The sequence below is a fragment of the Leuresthes tenuis genome, unplaced genomic scaffold (genome assembly GCF_036924035.1).
Source record: "Leuresthes tenuis unplaced genomic scaffold, fLeuTen1.0.hap1 SCAF_24, whole genome shotgun sequence".
Lineage (NCBI taxonomy): Eukaryota > Metazoa > Chordata > Actinopteri > Atheriniformes > Atherinopsidae > Leuresthes > Leuresthes tenuis.
In genome coordinates, this window is record NW_027325378.1 from 17,780,012 (window position 1) to 17,796,394 (window position 16,383).

The 16,383-nt window shown below is 41.1% G+C and overlaps 1 protein-coding gene across 3 annotated transcripts in view; it reads right to left on the bottom strand.

The window, feature by feature from the left end:
- Window positions 1–16,383, bottom strand: part of ntng1a (netrin g1a) — a 118,723-nt gene that overhangs the window by 25,974 nt on the left and 76,366 nt on the right. For all 3 annotated transcript variants that reach the window (XM_072378676.1, XM_072378677.1, XM_072378675.1), the window contains exon 4: window positions 6,808–6,980. In XM_072378676.1, coding sequence (XP_072234777.1) covers window positions 6,808–6,980 — 173 coding nt within the window. The remainder of the gene's footprint in view (window positions 1–6,807; window positions 6,981–16,383) is intronic.

Sequence of the window (16,383 nt, forward strand, 5' to 3'; positions counted from 1 at the left end):
AGAATAAGGCTGCTGCACCTCGCAGCTATGCATTAACATACATTCATCAGAAGAAGAAGTAGAACATAACTGCTCTTTGAAAGCCATTTGCAATAATGCTAGATGTGTTCGTCACCTCCTGATGTGTCAGTGCTTCTTGTCAAGCTCATCTGGAGTGCAGCAGAGGCAGGACAGTGATGTGCTTGCTCTTCGTATGCGGGGCATGAATCACACCAGAGAAATCCACTGCGTGTTCATGCCCTTCACCGCTTTGATCAAAAGAGATCCATAAACTCTGAGACTGGCTTTAGCTAAATCTGGACAAGTGTCTCTTAATCCTGCACTGACAAAGTAATCGACTCATTTTCCAGGATGTAGACAGGACTTCATTTTCAGAAACTCTATGGATCACCTGGGAAAAGCGACGTTTGTTTTACTGCATCTGTTTGATGAATTAAGAGTCTTGACTCTCGCAACAAAGACTTTCTGCAATTATTGTCTGTCGCGATATAAAAAAAAAACCTTTGCTTGTCCCTCATCAGACTAAAGCATAAGAAGAACATGTAAAGGTAATAGCTGCAGGTGATTGGATGTTACATCTTGTTATGGCTGTCATAACACCTATCATCCTTTGCAACAACTGAACGCTTACAAGGCTGTTACTGTGCAGCAAGGCCATGCCCCCCCTTATATAACTTTACCATTATGTCACCATGTGGAGACAGGTCACAGCCTTTTACAGCTTCTCTCTGTCCTCTCCCATGAGCTCGTTCTTCTTTATTAGCAGTTGAAGACAGAATACGTCAGAGGTAATGGCTGCTACATCAAAGCCAGTTCATCGAGGTCTAAAACTATTTCTGATACACGTTGGTGATTTGCCAACAGATATGCAGTGACCGCTTTTTAAAAGGTAAAGTTCTGTAGCATTTGTGAGGCGTGTGTTAACTTTTTCTTTATTTTACAATGTGCAAGCCATTGTTTTCATTGTTCTGTAGTAGTTTGTACCTTTGTATGTGTTCTGAGAAGTGCTCTGTTACTGAAATAAGCCAGTTACCCTGGCAGAAGAATCATTTTCCATCAACGTTTTGGACTAAACTGCTCAAAAGAAAGTTGTCTGTCTCCATAGATAGATGCTAAAATCAACAGCCTGATAGCAGACATGTGTTTCAGTTAAATTTTTCAACAAATGTTCAGATTCATCAAACTAATGACAGCTTTTTTCTGTTACATTTTCCTTCTGTAACATTGTCTGAACCAGCACGTTCCATTTAGCGCCCCACTTCCTGCCCTCTGTCTGGCATTAGCACACAGTCGGAATCACATGACTGAAGACAAGCTACTGCCCTAATCAGATTTAAAGCTGGGAAATATAGAACTTTTTTCCAAAAATCACTTCTACTATTCAGTAGTTTACATCTTTTAAAGATGAACAACAAATAGCAGTAAAAACAATTAAACATGGCTCAGTTTTCATTACATCAACCCTGTTTTAATCAAATTTGCAGCAGATTAATCAAATCACAGTGTTTCATGTTAATTTTTTAGTTTAGTTAGTTTTTTGTTTTTTGTCCATCCTAAGGATGAGGTTGCTCAGTTTCTGGAATAGTTGTCCACCAAGAGGAAAGATGGTGCATTGAGTCCCTGCCCATTCCACGTGTTAAAGTGGGCAGAACGCTGAACCCCACGATGCTCCAGATATGCTCACTGATGCGCGAGTGTGTGCATGGTAGAGAAGAAGAAGTGCTCCGTGAATGTGTCTGACTAGATAAATGAGAAACACATTGTAAAGCGCGTTCTAGGAACTAGCCTCCTGAGATTCAGTTAAACAGCAAGCAACTCATGGATTTGCACATTAATGATAAAAACTAGCATCTATACTTTAGCTTGTATGTCTAGTTTTTGCTGCAAACTAGTCCAGTTTGACAACATAACAGAGACAGAGGAGTAAATCCTGTTTTGGCTTCATTAGCTACTCTGAAAATTTTAGTACTATATTTTTTTTGGTAGTTGTTTTAGAAGAATATCTTCCAAATATAACTTCCACTCTGCAAATAGAGATGGTAAGGACTGTAAATTGAAAAAAAGAAATTAATTCTCAATTCAAGTTAGCCATTCACAGTGCGCGGATTTATTTGAGCTTCAATAAAACATTCAGGACACATTTTGACTGTTTGAAATAAAGTTTTTGGAGGCCAGCAGTTACTGCCCTCCTACACCGCCAACTTCTGTTTCCCTCAGTATCCTCAGTCCTGCAGTGAAATGAACTGCCATGGTTAATTCTCCAACTGATCCCTCTCCTTCTGTCTCCGCAGCGGAAGGAAACGAGAATGAGCGAGGATGAGAGGAGGGTGGGTGGAGAGACGTAGACGGAGAAAGAGAAAGCAGGAGAGAGAGACGGAGCCCCCCCCCCGAGAAGGCCGAGTTAGCTGTGACAAAGAGTGATGCCCACCTCTCTGCCTTCTATATTCGCCATCCATTTCTTTCCCCATCACTCTTCGAATCCTGTTCTTCCTCTGTGCCTCGAATACAGTGCAAGTGTGAGCCGACGTACCAGCAGCCCCAACTCGACACCCCCCTTAAAGATGATGATTCATTGACCTCCTTATCGCGTCTGGCGACTTGATGGGCACAGTAAAAAGAAATTAAATCTTAATTACATTTCATTCTTTGACAAATATGTTTCTGCGGAGATGCCATATGCTCACTGGGTTTGGGAGAAAACACAGAAAGGGAAACAGAGTTTGGGAAATTACAACACAGCACAAAGTGCATTTTTCTGTCAGCCTTGTGTGTTTTCTTTTCTATTCAGGAGGGATAACCTCGCATTCCTATGGCTTTTTCACAGCACTATTACATTATGGATTTTGCCTCCTCCAAGACAAAGTATAATAATGCACTTTATAGTAGGACTGTTTTTCATCACTGGCAGGGCAAAAGGAGTGTGTGTGTATGTGTGTCCTCGTGCAGTTATGAATGTGTGCTCACAAGTCTGGATGAGCACCTGTGTGTGTGTGCCACCTTTTTTAATAATGTGCTGTCAATCTGGGCTCTGGGAATGGCTATTTCACTAACCCTCCCGAAGTCTCATAACGCGGATCCTCTGGGAGGCAGAATAAGTCATCAGTGGCCGGCGGCCGAGAGTCCTCGAGCACCACCAAGACGGGCAGAAATCACAGCGGATGCAATAAGGAGACAGGGTGGGATAAGAGTTGGGCTTTCAAGAGAATGCCAGCACACTCAAACTTAAAGCCCTGCTGCTCATCACTCTGTATTAGCTGGTGCATGGGAGGAGCATTGGCTGCAACTGAGCCTGCATTTAGGTGATATTATAAGAGGAAGGCAAAAAGAATGTGGCAAAGGACTAGGTTGTCCACTAATTAGGTGTGGAGTGTTGGTATCTGAGCCCCTAATAGCCCCTGATGTATCATCTGTTAGTGATATAAAATGCTCTGTGTGTGAAAGAAAAGGGCGATACGAACATGTGTGGGGAAGCTTGGAGTGGTCAATAAACTCGAAAAACCCTGTATAAATGCAGTTATTTCACCACTTTCAGCTCCTCACCTCATTTTCACTAAACTACTGCATGTGCAGTGTACCGTCTGACACTGTGTCCTTGCCTTCTTTGCACCACAGGAAGAGCAGATGTTACTTCTCTCTCGGGGTACAGAATAGAGAACAAACGGCAAGAGTTTTGGGGAATAGAAAAAGAGAATAAAAGGTTAGCATAAGGTAAATTCCAATTTTGTCACGCTCTCAAAGCTGATATTACAAACAATGAGAGAGCCAGAACATTTTTGTATGTCTAAACTAAATTTTTCTTAGCTTATGCAATCTCAGAAAGAAGGATTCAGCAAGCTCTCTTACACCTGCAATATTCTCTCTTTTGTATGTGCAAAGAACAAATTCTGTCGACAGCGCTCATACGTCATCACCCGGCAGCGAAAGCACAACACGATCCTTTCATTTTATTCTGGGCTTGTGATGAACCCAAGCCCAAGATTGTATCTAAGCTTTTTGTCTTATTTCAAATGAGTTTCCTGCCATCTTCTGATATTAGATTATCATCATTAAGAATGTACCTAAACTCCTATGTAAAACTAGGGAGCGACCTATCACCGCAGTCATTTATTTTGTAAGCTAAACAGCTAAATGACTGAAGCTAAAGTCCGAGTGAAGCAGATATTCTGAGCTGCAATTAGTGGTAGCTGGTTTATTATCACTAAAGTTTCATATAAGGATGTCTTACATGGCTATAAAGTAAGTTAACAATATAGCTTTGTGTATGGGGACTTTAATTTATTGGGCGACAGGATTCTGACAAATCTGTTATGATATGTGTGTTGTATCTTATTCTGCTGCGCATCTTACTTTTACCTTTGGCAATGTGGTTGGCTTATTTTGGCACACGTTCGGATTCATCTACCTAAAAATGTCCATTACTGGTCCTTAAACGTGACTGAACCTGCAAGTGCTATTCAAAAACAACCAAGTGCATCTTTTTTGCTTCCTGTGATGGACACTTTGCTCACACTTTGCTTATTATGGTGAGTAATTCCATATTTGTAGTCGACCGAGTACTTCTTTCATTGACTGTGCTTTTTGGTATTACAAGCAATTACATGTACACGTTTGACAGAGTGGTTCCTTCTTCTGCCCTGATTTCTGCTGTATTTGCACGCCTTTTGCAACAATGATATTATTTACTGTTGCTGAGGGTTGAATAAGTTGTACATAGTCCCATTCTTGGGGTATTCAGAGCAGGCTGAGACATTCATAAGGGTGGTTCTGAGCTTCTTCAGGCACGTGTTGGCTTTAAGATAGCCAGAAGTTGTAGTTGCCCAGCAGTGTAACAGTAGTTTTCTACTCAGTTTTTGAGTATTTATTGTGAACAGCAATGTTTTTTTGTGCTGTGGACCAGTGTGTCTGTTACATGCTCTGCCTTGAGATTGGGTTGTTTCAGGAGTAAAAATCAAACAGAACTGAGGCAACTATAAGAGCAGCTAAAGAAACTTCTGGTGTGTAGTTGCAACAGCTGCCTCTGTGGTAACACAAAAATGAGTACTGTGTCGGAGTGCTCTAACTTCAAGTGGGAGTTGCAAAAAAAAATAAACTGTAAAAAATTCCTCCTATATCACAACTCTTTAAACACAAAATGATGGTTCATTTTAAAACATCCCTTTAGTTTGGGACAATCTTTCCTGAAACAAAATTGGGTGAATTGAGGATGCACTTTCTGATCATGTCTTGTATAGAGGTGTGAAAGAACTGCATTAGGCACCCACTTCTTAGTGACAATGTATGTTCGATATCTAAACCCTTTGATATTAACACGTGTAAGTCAGATTTTAGGGAGGCGTCAACAGTGTTAGCAGCAGAAAAACAAGATACAATCTCTCAGGACTCACTGTGGGACATTGCCACTTTAATCATGCACATTTCCATTTTTGTTTCTCTTTCAAGAATCATTTAGGACTTAAATGTTTGGTGGTTACAAAATTTAAGAAAAGAAAAAACAAAACTTCAAGAAACACACTGGCCTCATTCAGCAACTGTTCTTAGGAAGACATTTCTTATTCAGCTTTGGATTTTTGGCTTTATCTTTGTTCCGATCTGAACCCTTATAATTGTTTTTAAAACAATCTCTTTCATTTAAACCTGCGAGTGAATAACATTGCTCGTGAACAATTATTTTCACTATATTCCAAACCTTTGAAGTATTATTTCATATTATTTTGCAGAACAGACTGAAGAGACCAGGGAAAACACACCCTCACATTGCATATACCAAACAATAGCACTCTATAAATGCACAAATCATGAGCGATTCCCACAGCCAGCCTTCTGCCTTCCAGGAGGTGCACACACCACCTACATATAACAAAGCTTTGTGCAGCATGTCTTCCTTTGAATGAATATTAATTCTTGACTTCCATTAACTGTGTCAGTGTCTTTGAGACTGTGGCCAGCACCAAGGCTCTCTGCTCTCTCTATTTTTTTGTGTGTGTGCACGCGACCCAGAAGCCTCACTGCCTTTTACAGCTATTGGCAGGGCGAACAGCAATGCAAATTAAGAACAACTAGCACATCGCTTCAATTTATAAGGAAATGGGGTTCATTATCTGCAGTTAAAGAACATCTCATGACTCTTAAGTGACTTTTCTTTTCGACTTTTACGACTAAATTGAAGGAAAAATCAGAAGGATAAGTTGAATGAGGCCCAGTGTACCATTATCTTTTCTATATCAGAAGTTTCACCAAGTTAGTGCTTATTTTATGTAGTCTACGAGTCATTTCCCCCATTGAATACAGGGAAGCAGAGAGAACTAAACAAGGTTGTGAGCATGGGAGGACATTTCATTTCACCAACTTTATTTTATGGGTGTTTTGTAAAGTATAAGAAGATGGCAACAGAGATCGAATCCAGACAGAGGGCCCCTGCTGCAGCAACACTTTTGTGAACACAGGACCAGGAATAATGACTGGCCAATGTGTCTCACCACGAAAAACAGACAGTTTAGAATGTTAAGTTGCTAATGTAACAATTTCAGAGTTGTGATACAAGTGATACGTACTTTGACAGTTATTAATTCAGCGTTTTATCTTGAAAGAGTCTCCGAAGGTTACTTTGCCTTTAAATATTGCTGCTTAATATCAAGAGCCACAACTCTCCAAGATGACACGCAGGACATCGTTAATCCGAAACCAACTCTCATTACTCCTCTGCAAGATCTGCACAAATGCCTGCACTGCCATGTCGATCATCCTTTTAATTAGTCCACATGTTGGTGGTGTGTGCACATGTGTGTTCCTGTGTGCCTTTGTACTCACAGATATTAGCGGTGCCCTTGGGGATGGGCAGGTAGGAACCAGCACTCCATGCTCGTCCTTGGTAGTTCCTCTTACAGCGGCCGCAGTCGGGCCCGGTGGTGTTGTGTTCGCACTCGCAGCTCAGCTTCTCTTTGTCATACACGCAGCTGTTGGCATGAAGATTGCACTTGCACCTGTCAAAGAGGGAGAGGGGTAGGGGGATTGATCAGGACGAGGATAAAAGTGAATTTTCCGTTGCTGAATGAAACACAGACAGCTTATTTATTTTGTTGGACAACATGGCTGAAAGGCAGGTCGTCCTTGACAAGAGTTGGCACTGAAATATTTCGAGAGGTGCTGGTTCAAAGGAGACAGTCGACTGCGCAAACAAATCTAACATCATTATTTCCTCTATCCCTTTCTCCTAACCCCTAACTCAGTTTTAATTGTCCCACAGGAGGATGCACGACTGGTCACAGGCAATAGGCAAGGGGGGATTGTGAGGGAGAAAAAAAGGACCAAGAAGTGTAAGAGTCAGGCTGAGGAAAACAAGGCAAGTTAAATTGTGGAACAAGCACTCGGAGAATGAAGGCATCGAAAGGCTTGTAGCCCTGCAAGACGATGAATAGCTTGGAGTTAGCCAGAGGGCAGCATGGAGCAACTGCACGACCACCTTCTCTGTGAAAAATTAATATGAGATGAGATCTCAGAGGCATATTTTCAGTTTGGAAAAAGGGTCTCCCTTAAGGTGCACTAAATCCTCGCTCACATCCTGCTCACTAGAGCCTCCATTTAACAATAAACTCAGCAGATTCATTTTCTGCCGTGGCTAGAGGAGTTTGAGGGGGTATGTATCAGTTCAATTAATTTATGAGCCTCATGCTGCAAGAAGCACTCGGAGAAAAATAGAGAATTTGTAGGTTGCGGGGAGACAACAGCATGACTGATTGATTGTTGAATATTTTCCACATAAAAATAATGAATACGTGTTTTAAAATATTCACAAGCTTTTTACAAAAAAAGAAGTTGGAGAATCATAAAAATACTTATTTAGAAGCACTCATTGACATGTAACGGTGAACTCTTTTTGCCTATTTGCCACCATTCAATAACATCCAATGGTCATAATTAGGCCAAATGCTTTTGCAGTTTCCATGTAAATCATACCCTTTAGGTTTGAAACAGTCACTATTTGGGACAGCCAACACGAGGAAGGAGTTCATAAAGTGAAGCTCTGTCTTAAGAGAAAACATGTCCGAAAGATAGTAGACAGTTGTCGATGGTTGTAAATAGTGACATGACAAAATGTTTCTAAGCCGTTGTTTTTCTGTAGGGCCACCTTGACATGACATGGCAGGAATTACAACCCTGGCATCTATTTTCTGTCGCTTATCTGGGACCAGATCGGTCTAGAGAGAACTTGCTCCTCCAAACCACATGCTCCAGCTCTTACAGGGGGCACACCGAAGTGTTCCAAAGCCAGCTGAAAGATATCCCTCCTGGGTCTTCTCTGTGGTCTCTTCCCATTGAGAAAAATCCCAAACACCTCCCCTAGGAGATGTCCGGAAAGTACCCTGACCAGATACCTTAATAGTGCAGGGGATCAGCGACTCTACTCTGAGCCTCACTTAGATGACTGACCCCATCACATTATCCCTAAGGTTGAGCAAATCCTGCATAGCAAAATCTAACTCTGTATGTTTCTTTGTGTCTTTCTAGTGTCGAACGTGTAACGAGATGTGGAGAGTGGAAGTGATGCTGTTCTTAGCAAAACGTGGAGCGAGACCATCGTCACATTAGCGTGCAACATCTCTGCTATCGTCTTGCTCTGCGATAGTGCATCGTGATGAAAGCTGTGTTTCTGTAGACCTGCGTGAAGAAAATGTAGTAACTGTGGCTGAATTGGAGGCTGAATTGTGGACCAACACAGCAGTTACAGGTTCTGTCATGAGAGTGGACTTTAAAAAAGAGGAGCATTAAAATAAGTTGACAGGACCTTTCTTTTTATCTTGTTAAACCCTGTTCAGAAATGAGAAACACAACATTAATGACTTTATCAATCTGCTAAAGCGATGTTATTCAGTCATTCACGCAGCTGTCACTTTTCTGTTAATGTTCCTCACTCTTCACACAGGCACACACATGCCTGTGAAAGTGACAGAAAGTGCGATATATTTGAGATTCTGACAAGATTGAAAAAAATAATAGACGGCTTACATTTATTTCAGCATTGAGTGTCAATCGCGTAGTTTTTGTGTGAAAAATGGCAGCGGTGAATGGAAAAACGTGGAAATATCTCTTGCCTAAATGTTTAAGCTCGTTGAACAATGACCTGTGAGGGTTTAATTGTACTATAGTATAGCTGTTAGCAACGCAAGGAAAAAGTGAAATGTCCGTGAAATAGTTACATAAATTGAATCTACTAATTCACGTCCCATTGCTTATATTACTGACAAGTTTCAGATTAATGGAAAGCATTGCTTGTGTGAAAAGGGCTTCAGATGTACGGTGCATGTTTTAATGCTCCGCGTCTCATTTTTAGGTAACACTGTACTGTATTGCCAATTTGTAAAGAGTAATTAGACTTTGGTGTTTCTTCCCTCCAACCTAAAAGAAGCCAAAAAGCTGGCTCTCATCTGACTCTTTGAGTTTTGTTTGGAACTTTAGTCTCGTGTTACGTGGGCTATCCTTAACCGGATCTGATGGTGTAGCTGAGAGGATTCAAATCTGATGAAATGCAATCCAGCCTAAAGCTCACCAATACAACTGGAATGATACAAATATATTGGGTTTGAGGCTGTGTGTTATACTTCTAATGTTACTGTCGCTCCGCGTGAAGCTGAAAAAATCTTTCCCCAATCCATAACAATAATATCACAGTTATGCTAAAGAAAACAGATGAATGCAGACGGTGCTATTTATTTCAACTGTGCACATTTGTCTAGTTGCACTGACACTGACACTCAGTGATTTATGCCTGGCCACATCCAAGACAAACAGGGCTTATATTTCTCAGGATATTTGTTTGATCCCCCGCTAAAATGATGGTATTTCTCATACAGCTTTCTGTTGTCTCATCAACTGTAGGTACAGGGACTCACATGTTTAAAAAAAAGAATAAAGAGAAGCAGAAACTCTTTAATTTCACAGCCACCATTTTGGAGCCTCTCTATTCGACCACTTTGAGGAGCTTGGCTGTGACATTATTTAGTTACACTGGATTTAATCCTTGGCAGCTATCAGAGAAATATTCATTTGACACTGAGCGGGACCAATTGAAAAAAAAGGTTGCTCAGGTTGAGAAAGCGCCCACATGTGGATGAAGTCAAGGCAAGGTCGGAATCAGTTCCTACACAGCCCTCTCGGTGTGCTTTGTCTCCTCTCTGTTGCAAAAGTCAGGTTTTTACGGTGTGAATATATGTGTGTGCGTGGCGAAGCATGAAACAACTTCACACGTACCCTTTGTGGTTTAACCTTCAGCTCCTTTTGACATCGGCAACATTTTAATCAGCGTCCAGAAATGATAGTGCCGGCGGCATAATGATGGAGACCGCCGGGGAGGCCCGCAGGGTCTCATACCCGCCAGCACCGTTGTGCTTCCAATCAGTGTCGGCAGCTGAATCTGGATGCCTGGGGAGGACCCCTCACTGCTGCACCGCAACAAAATCTTCACAGACGGAGCCGAGTAGGCTAATATTTAACAGCATTTTAATGGCAAATTTCCTCCAGGGTTTCCAGGAGTTTGTCTTCATCTTCTCCTGGAATGGGTTCGTCTGCTCCTGACTCTCTTACAGTCTTTGTATCACACTCCTCATATCTTTCCTCTCCATCCACCTATTAGTTTGTCTTTTTAATCTCTGCTCCAGCATCTCCCATTAATGAATATCCATGCTGCTGAGGCGTCTTTATTTGTGTGCGGTGCTCTCAAAGTGATATTGCTCAAGGCGCTACTGAGTGTACAAGTCACCGGTGACTTAAAGGTTCCGATATGTATTCATAGAATGACCCACTAAGCTGTGAGCTCAAACTGCTAGACTGGCGGAAAAATAATAGGAGAATGAACACTTTTCCTGAAGTTTTGAGTCTGTTTTGTCTGAAAGAAAGCAGACAACCTATTTATTTATCTTACAAGTGGTTAAAGTTCTCCTTGAAATGTGTGGGACAGGCTATATTTGTGGGTGCAACTGTGTTATTTCTCTTTGTGCTGGTGGAGCAGAGCAGCCAGCTGAGATATAACTTACCTGGGGCAATTTATCTATGACCTCTGCAGTAATGGGATTCTGATTGACACTTGGGTGCAGACGACAGTTTCACATTCTGATTGGTTATGTCAGCAACAACAAACTAAAACAAGGGAATACAAAGCACAGGGTGAGGACTGGGTGAAAAAAACCTTCAAAACATCCTGCCGTTTCTAACTTTTCCTGTGGGAGATCATCGTACATATAAGTACAGCTGAAATCACTGCATAGGGGTTGACTTTAAGTGACTTGAACAGGGATTTTGTCAGATGACACGGCGATTACAAGATCAGGATCTTATTAGAGAAGAGCAACTGTCTTGAAATGCTATGAAAGACTGCGATTTGACACGTGGCCCTCTTAGTCTTTAGCTGACTGACAAAGAAACTGAAAATAGGAATATAAGAGCAGTTTTCTTGTAATTCAGCTGTATTGATTTATACTTAGGCTTTAATATTTCTACAAAAAGATGCACGATATCCCTTGTTGTAATGTTGTTGTTACCAGCTTCTTCTTCTGTGCACTGGATGGGAACTGTAAGGTCCATTTGAGTGTGGTTGAGCAGAAATGAAGTCTGAATGAAGTCTGGTTTTGGTCAAACTAACAAAACAATTCAATTTTTTTCTAGTTTCACGTAAATGTGTTCAGTGATCACAACCATTTTCAGACACAGATGTATTCAGTTCAGAGCTTCCTCTTTAGTCTGCACACATTTATCCACAATGGCAAAGCAGAAACATGATTTTTGAGTAAAATCAAAGCCCGAATTATCTCAGAAACAAAATAACTGAGTCCTTTCACATGAGTCAGTAGTCTCAAGTCTTGATGGGAATCATACAACAGGCTTGGCACTCCTTTCCTTTGGAAGTTTCTTCCATTGCTGGCGGCAACACTCAACCTCAAGCGGGTTGGATGAGAAGTGTAAAGACTTCAACCGACTGGCTGGGTAACGTTTTGCCATGACACTCCCATTATTTGTGGGTGGTATATGTTAACTTTAATTTAAATCTGCTCCTTGGCCTGAGATCCTGAGCATATCGGCAGAAAAAATTGCTTTAAATTGCTCTATATTTTTCTAAATCAATCTTTCCCACTAATTCCCACAGAATAATTCTGCCACCACTGTGTTTAAATGTAGGGATGGTACAGTATTACATAGAGGTGAGGCTCATTACCTGGTTACCTGTGCATACAATGTTGGTATTTGTGGCTAAACGGGTCAAATCAATTCTTTAATTCAGAGGATTGTGTTAGATTTTGAAGTCGTTCAGATGGCTTTTAGTAAAGAAGAGCTTCTGTCTGACTACTCAAACTAAAAGGCTTGATGAGTGGAGTGCTGCCCCAGTGGTTGACCTTCTCTATAGTTCTTCCATTTCAAGAAAGGAGTAATCATAATGACTACTGGGTTCTGGATTGGCTTTGTCTTCCATTTACTCAGCCTATGAAGCCAGATCACTCAGGTTTGTTTAGTGTTTTTTTCTTTTTTGTATCTTTCCCCAGAGCTGTGCCTTGACACATTCTTGTCTTGCAGGTCTAGAGACAATCCAGTGCCTGTCCTTGTCCCATTTTCACTTTGACATTCCCCATCAACTACAGAAAGATACATAAAGATGCATGCAGGAAGGCGAAAGAGGACTCCAGCGAAAATGTAGAAGCAGGATGAACCAGAGTTAATTTTCTTGCTTACATTTTTAAGAAATTTACTAAACAAAAAATATTTTTTGTCATTGTCTGTCATTGTAGGGTTTTGTTTGTAAATTGAAAAAAAAAAGAAAAGTCAAGCCTTGAACAGAACAACACATGGAAAACCTAAAACGATTTGAAAACTTTTCTCTACCATGGTGCATAATTCCACCCAGTCAAGTTAATTTCTTTCCATCGCCCCATTTTGCTCAGAGCAGCATGAAAGCCAAAAGTAAGCCTCTAATTAATTGTAATTATCCTCTATCCAAGACTACAACATCCCCGATGAGCATAGCTGCTGATCCCAACAAATTGAGCAGACTAAACTCAACATGGTCCTTAAGTGGGTTAACTAAGTGAAGCTATTAAATTTCAATATAACGCCCAGGTGTTTGCCTACGCAAGCCAACTGGGTCAAACGCTCGGTTAATAAGCACTTTTTTTTTAGCATGTGTTTGCATTCAGTGTCTGTAAAACACACCAGGGGTCAGGAGAGGCCAGTTGAGTGGGTGTGGAAAGTGGTGAGGTGCAGCCGGCTCAGATGAAAAATCGACAAAAAGGAGATGCAGGGAAAAGGTCTACAGTTACATTCATGAGTGACTTCACTTGTCTATGGTCAACTGCACGCACTGAAGGAAAGATATATCGGTCCCCCTGATCAGTTCAAACACACACCTATAGTAATATACTCTCTTTAGTCTGCATATTCCAAATTGAACTACAGCTTGCAGTTGCTGTCGGAGGTGGTTTGCTAATTGCCCTGTCTGCCTCTTTCCCACGTGGCTTGCAGTGAATTGTGGGAAGTTGGAGGAGTGAGATCTCAGCAGCAACTCTCCAGGGATGGACCTCAACCCCCAATCTTCCCCTAATCAAATTCATTCTCCTTCTCATCTGAAGTGAAAGTAGGCAACAACAACAAAAAAAGTGGAGGGTCTGAGAAAAATAAAGACAGGTTTACTCTATCACTTCTGCACTAAATCTAAACTTTGGCTCGATCGTTTAATATGAGAATTCACATTTAAAAGAGCCAATGAAAGAACAGACATGCTATTCTTGTTTAAAAAAATGCAGTGACCACTTTGGAGGAGCAATGCTACAACACAGCTTTTAAACAATTAAATTTGATATTCTCGGGACCATCCAACGTTGCACACATACTGACTTATAAGTATAAAACACTCGACAAGAACATTGCCACAAAGCTTTTAGTTTGAAAGATGTGGTATACTGAACTATATATACTTTCTACAGTCAATGTTAAAAAGATATTCATTACACAAAAGTTGTTGTCGGAAGTCATTTGAGGCAAGACAGGCGGCACTAGCAAACAATAGCTTCCATTACAATTTGCAAAGCTGGACAAACTGACTTCAAACAAGGCGGTGTCTACAGAGACAGTACCTAGCTGCACTTCAAACGCCATGACATTCATTTTAGTGTATCTAAAACTGTATTGTGTGATCGACAAGGCTACAGCCATATCCTTGTCAACCTTGTATGCTCAATCATTCGAAGAAGCTCACTTCTGACACAAAGGGGGTTCAACATTGATTGGTAAATGCTTGGCCCTGAGGCAACGAAATTATTTGGACAAGGGCAAAGTTTCAAGCAGCCGTGAAAACAAAAAAAGAAAAGATACATTCATTGATTATCAGTATTAAAAACTATGCGATTGTACTTAGCCACGCTCGAGCTGTTCATGAGTCTGTATGACAATAACAGACCTAACAACCTGTAGGCCAATCAGTTTTTCAAGTTGGCAATTGTTTTATATTTCAAACAAGTAAGTTTGGCTACAGGGAAAACTTAAAGGGCAAATGATTGAAAAAAATTAATGTCAAGGCAGACAGTACACAGAACAATACAATACCAGTTTGGACCAAAAGCATGATAAGCTAGATACAGAGTTACCATCTAAGGAGTGTAAAAAGAAAACACTCATATTGACCTTGCCTGCCTTACAGGGTACACATCAATTCAAGGGATAAACTAACACAAATTGCTTATTTTCCTCGACAGTTATACCTCAAAGTTCAGTTGTTTTCTAGTTCCATGCATAGAGGTAAATGTGCCGCCTGTCTGCATCAATCTGTCCCAGCCATCTATCTATTGAACCCTCAGCATTACTAATGTATGCAGTTGGACATGCTATCCAAGCAGGAGTCAATCAAGAGGTCTTTACTGCCTGTGACATGCCAAGCCAGCTCAATAGAATCGACAGACTGGGCCTCACTGATACTGCTCTCAGCTAAAGACTACTGGCTGTAGACCCAGCGACAGAAAATGCACTGCGGAGGCGTGGGAGAGCTCCATCACTGGGAGCTCAGAGCCATACGGACTTGAAGGCAAGGCCAGGTGGAGAGGTGACATTAACTGATCTTGTCATTTCATAAGCGACTTCCCTGCTTGGAGCCCTTCAAGAAAGTATAGTGACTCCCCAAAGATGCTGCGGCATTGATTAGTTTGGGTCTGTAACTAGTCTGCAGGCTGCAAGAGGTTAGACTCCATTTGACTTCAGCGTGCGACAGAGAGAGTGTTTATATTCAGGATATGTGTGCAAGGAGTGAGCATGCCTAATGTTGTACCATCAAACATCTGCCACATTTACAGCCGCACATTTCCTCTTTATCAATCTGACATTTGGGTACAAGGTCTCAGGGATGAGTGACTGCAGAATCAACTGGCAGGAAAAGTAGAAAATAATAAAACCCACTTTTTAATTGTCTTCTGTTATCTTGACACCATCTACTAATGCCACTAGCCATAAAAGCTTGGCAACCTACCTCTGTGTTACTTAATCCCAAAGTCTGATGCAGACATTTTGCATGCTTATACCCACCAGGGGCCATGATCTGAAACCGGGAAAGGACCCAAAGAGCAGGTGTAATTACTGAAAATGTTGGCAGTTTCCCCGGTGTCTGAACGGTTAACTCTTAGTACGCTTAAAAATCTTTTCCCCCCACTTAAACTAAAGGCAAAGGTCATTAGAACTGAGGTTACTATGTTCACTATTTTGTTGTTAACAAGATCCCCAGGTAGACTCACTGTTTTCACTGACTAAAATGAAGGGCTGCTTGGCCTCCTGGTGATTAATGACTCACATGGGATGTGAATAATTGCTTGGAGGAGGAAGTACAGGTGCGGGTGGGAGGAGAGACGGTGATATTTAGAAGAAAAAATGGGCTTGTGTGTTTACATTTGACCAAATTTTATTTGAATTGCAGCTTGACTGACCAGTGATCTTAATTTTTGTACTTGCAAAAAAAAAAAAGAAACACCCACAGGTATAGGTGATAAGGCTTTCCGAGGCATTGCTTTTTAAGATTCCCAAATTCGTAGAGGAAAAAGATACACATTTGCAAATTAGAAAAGAAAAAAAGAGCAAGAACTGGTGTCTGAAGTCTCATGAAATTTAAAAACACCACCCTGGCACTTTATCTGGGCTCCTCACGTTTGAAAATATGTAATTTAGTGAACAATTCGGATTTTCAGGGCTCATCACAGACCCACAGAGTTAGCCCTGAGTTAAATGACCCAGCCTCTTCATTTTTTTTATTTCCACCCAACTTTAAGTTAAAACCATGCTGCCTACACCCTACACCCAACTCTTTAGCTCTTTCTTTGCTATCAACACCACATTCATTTTGTTTTGTTGTTTAAATAAAGAAAGAAA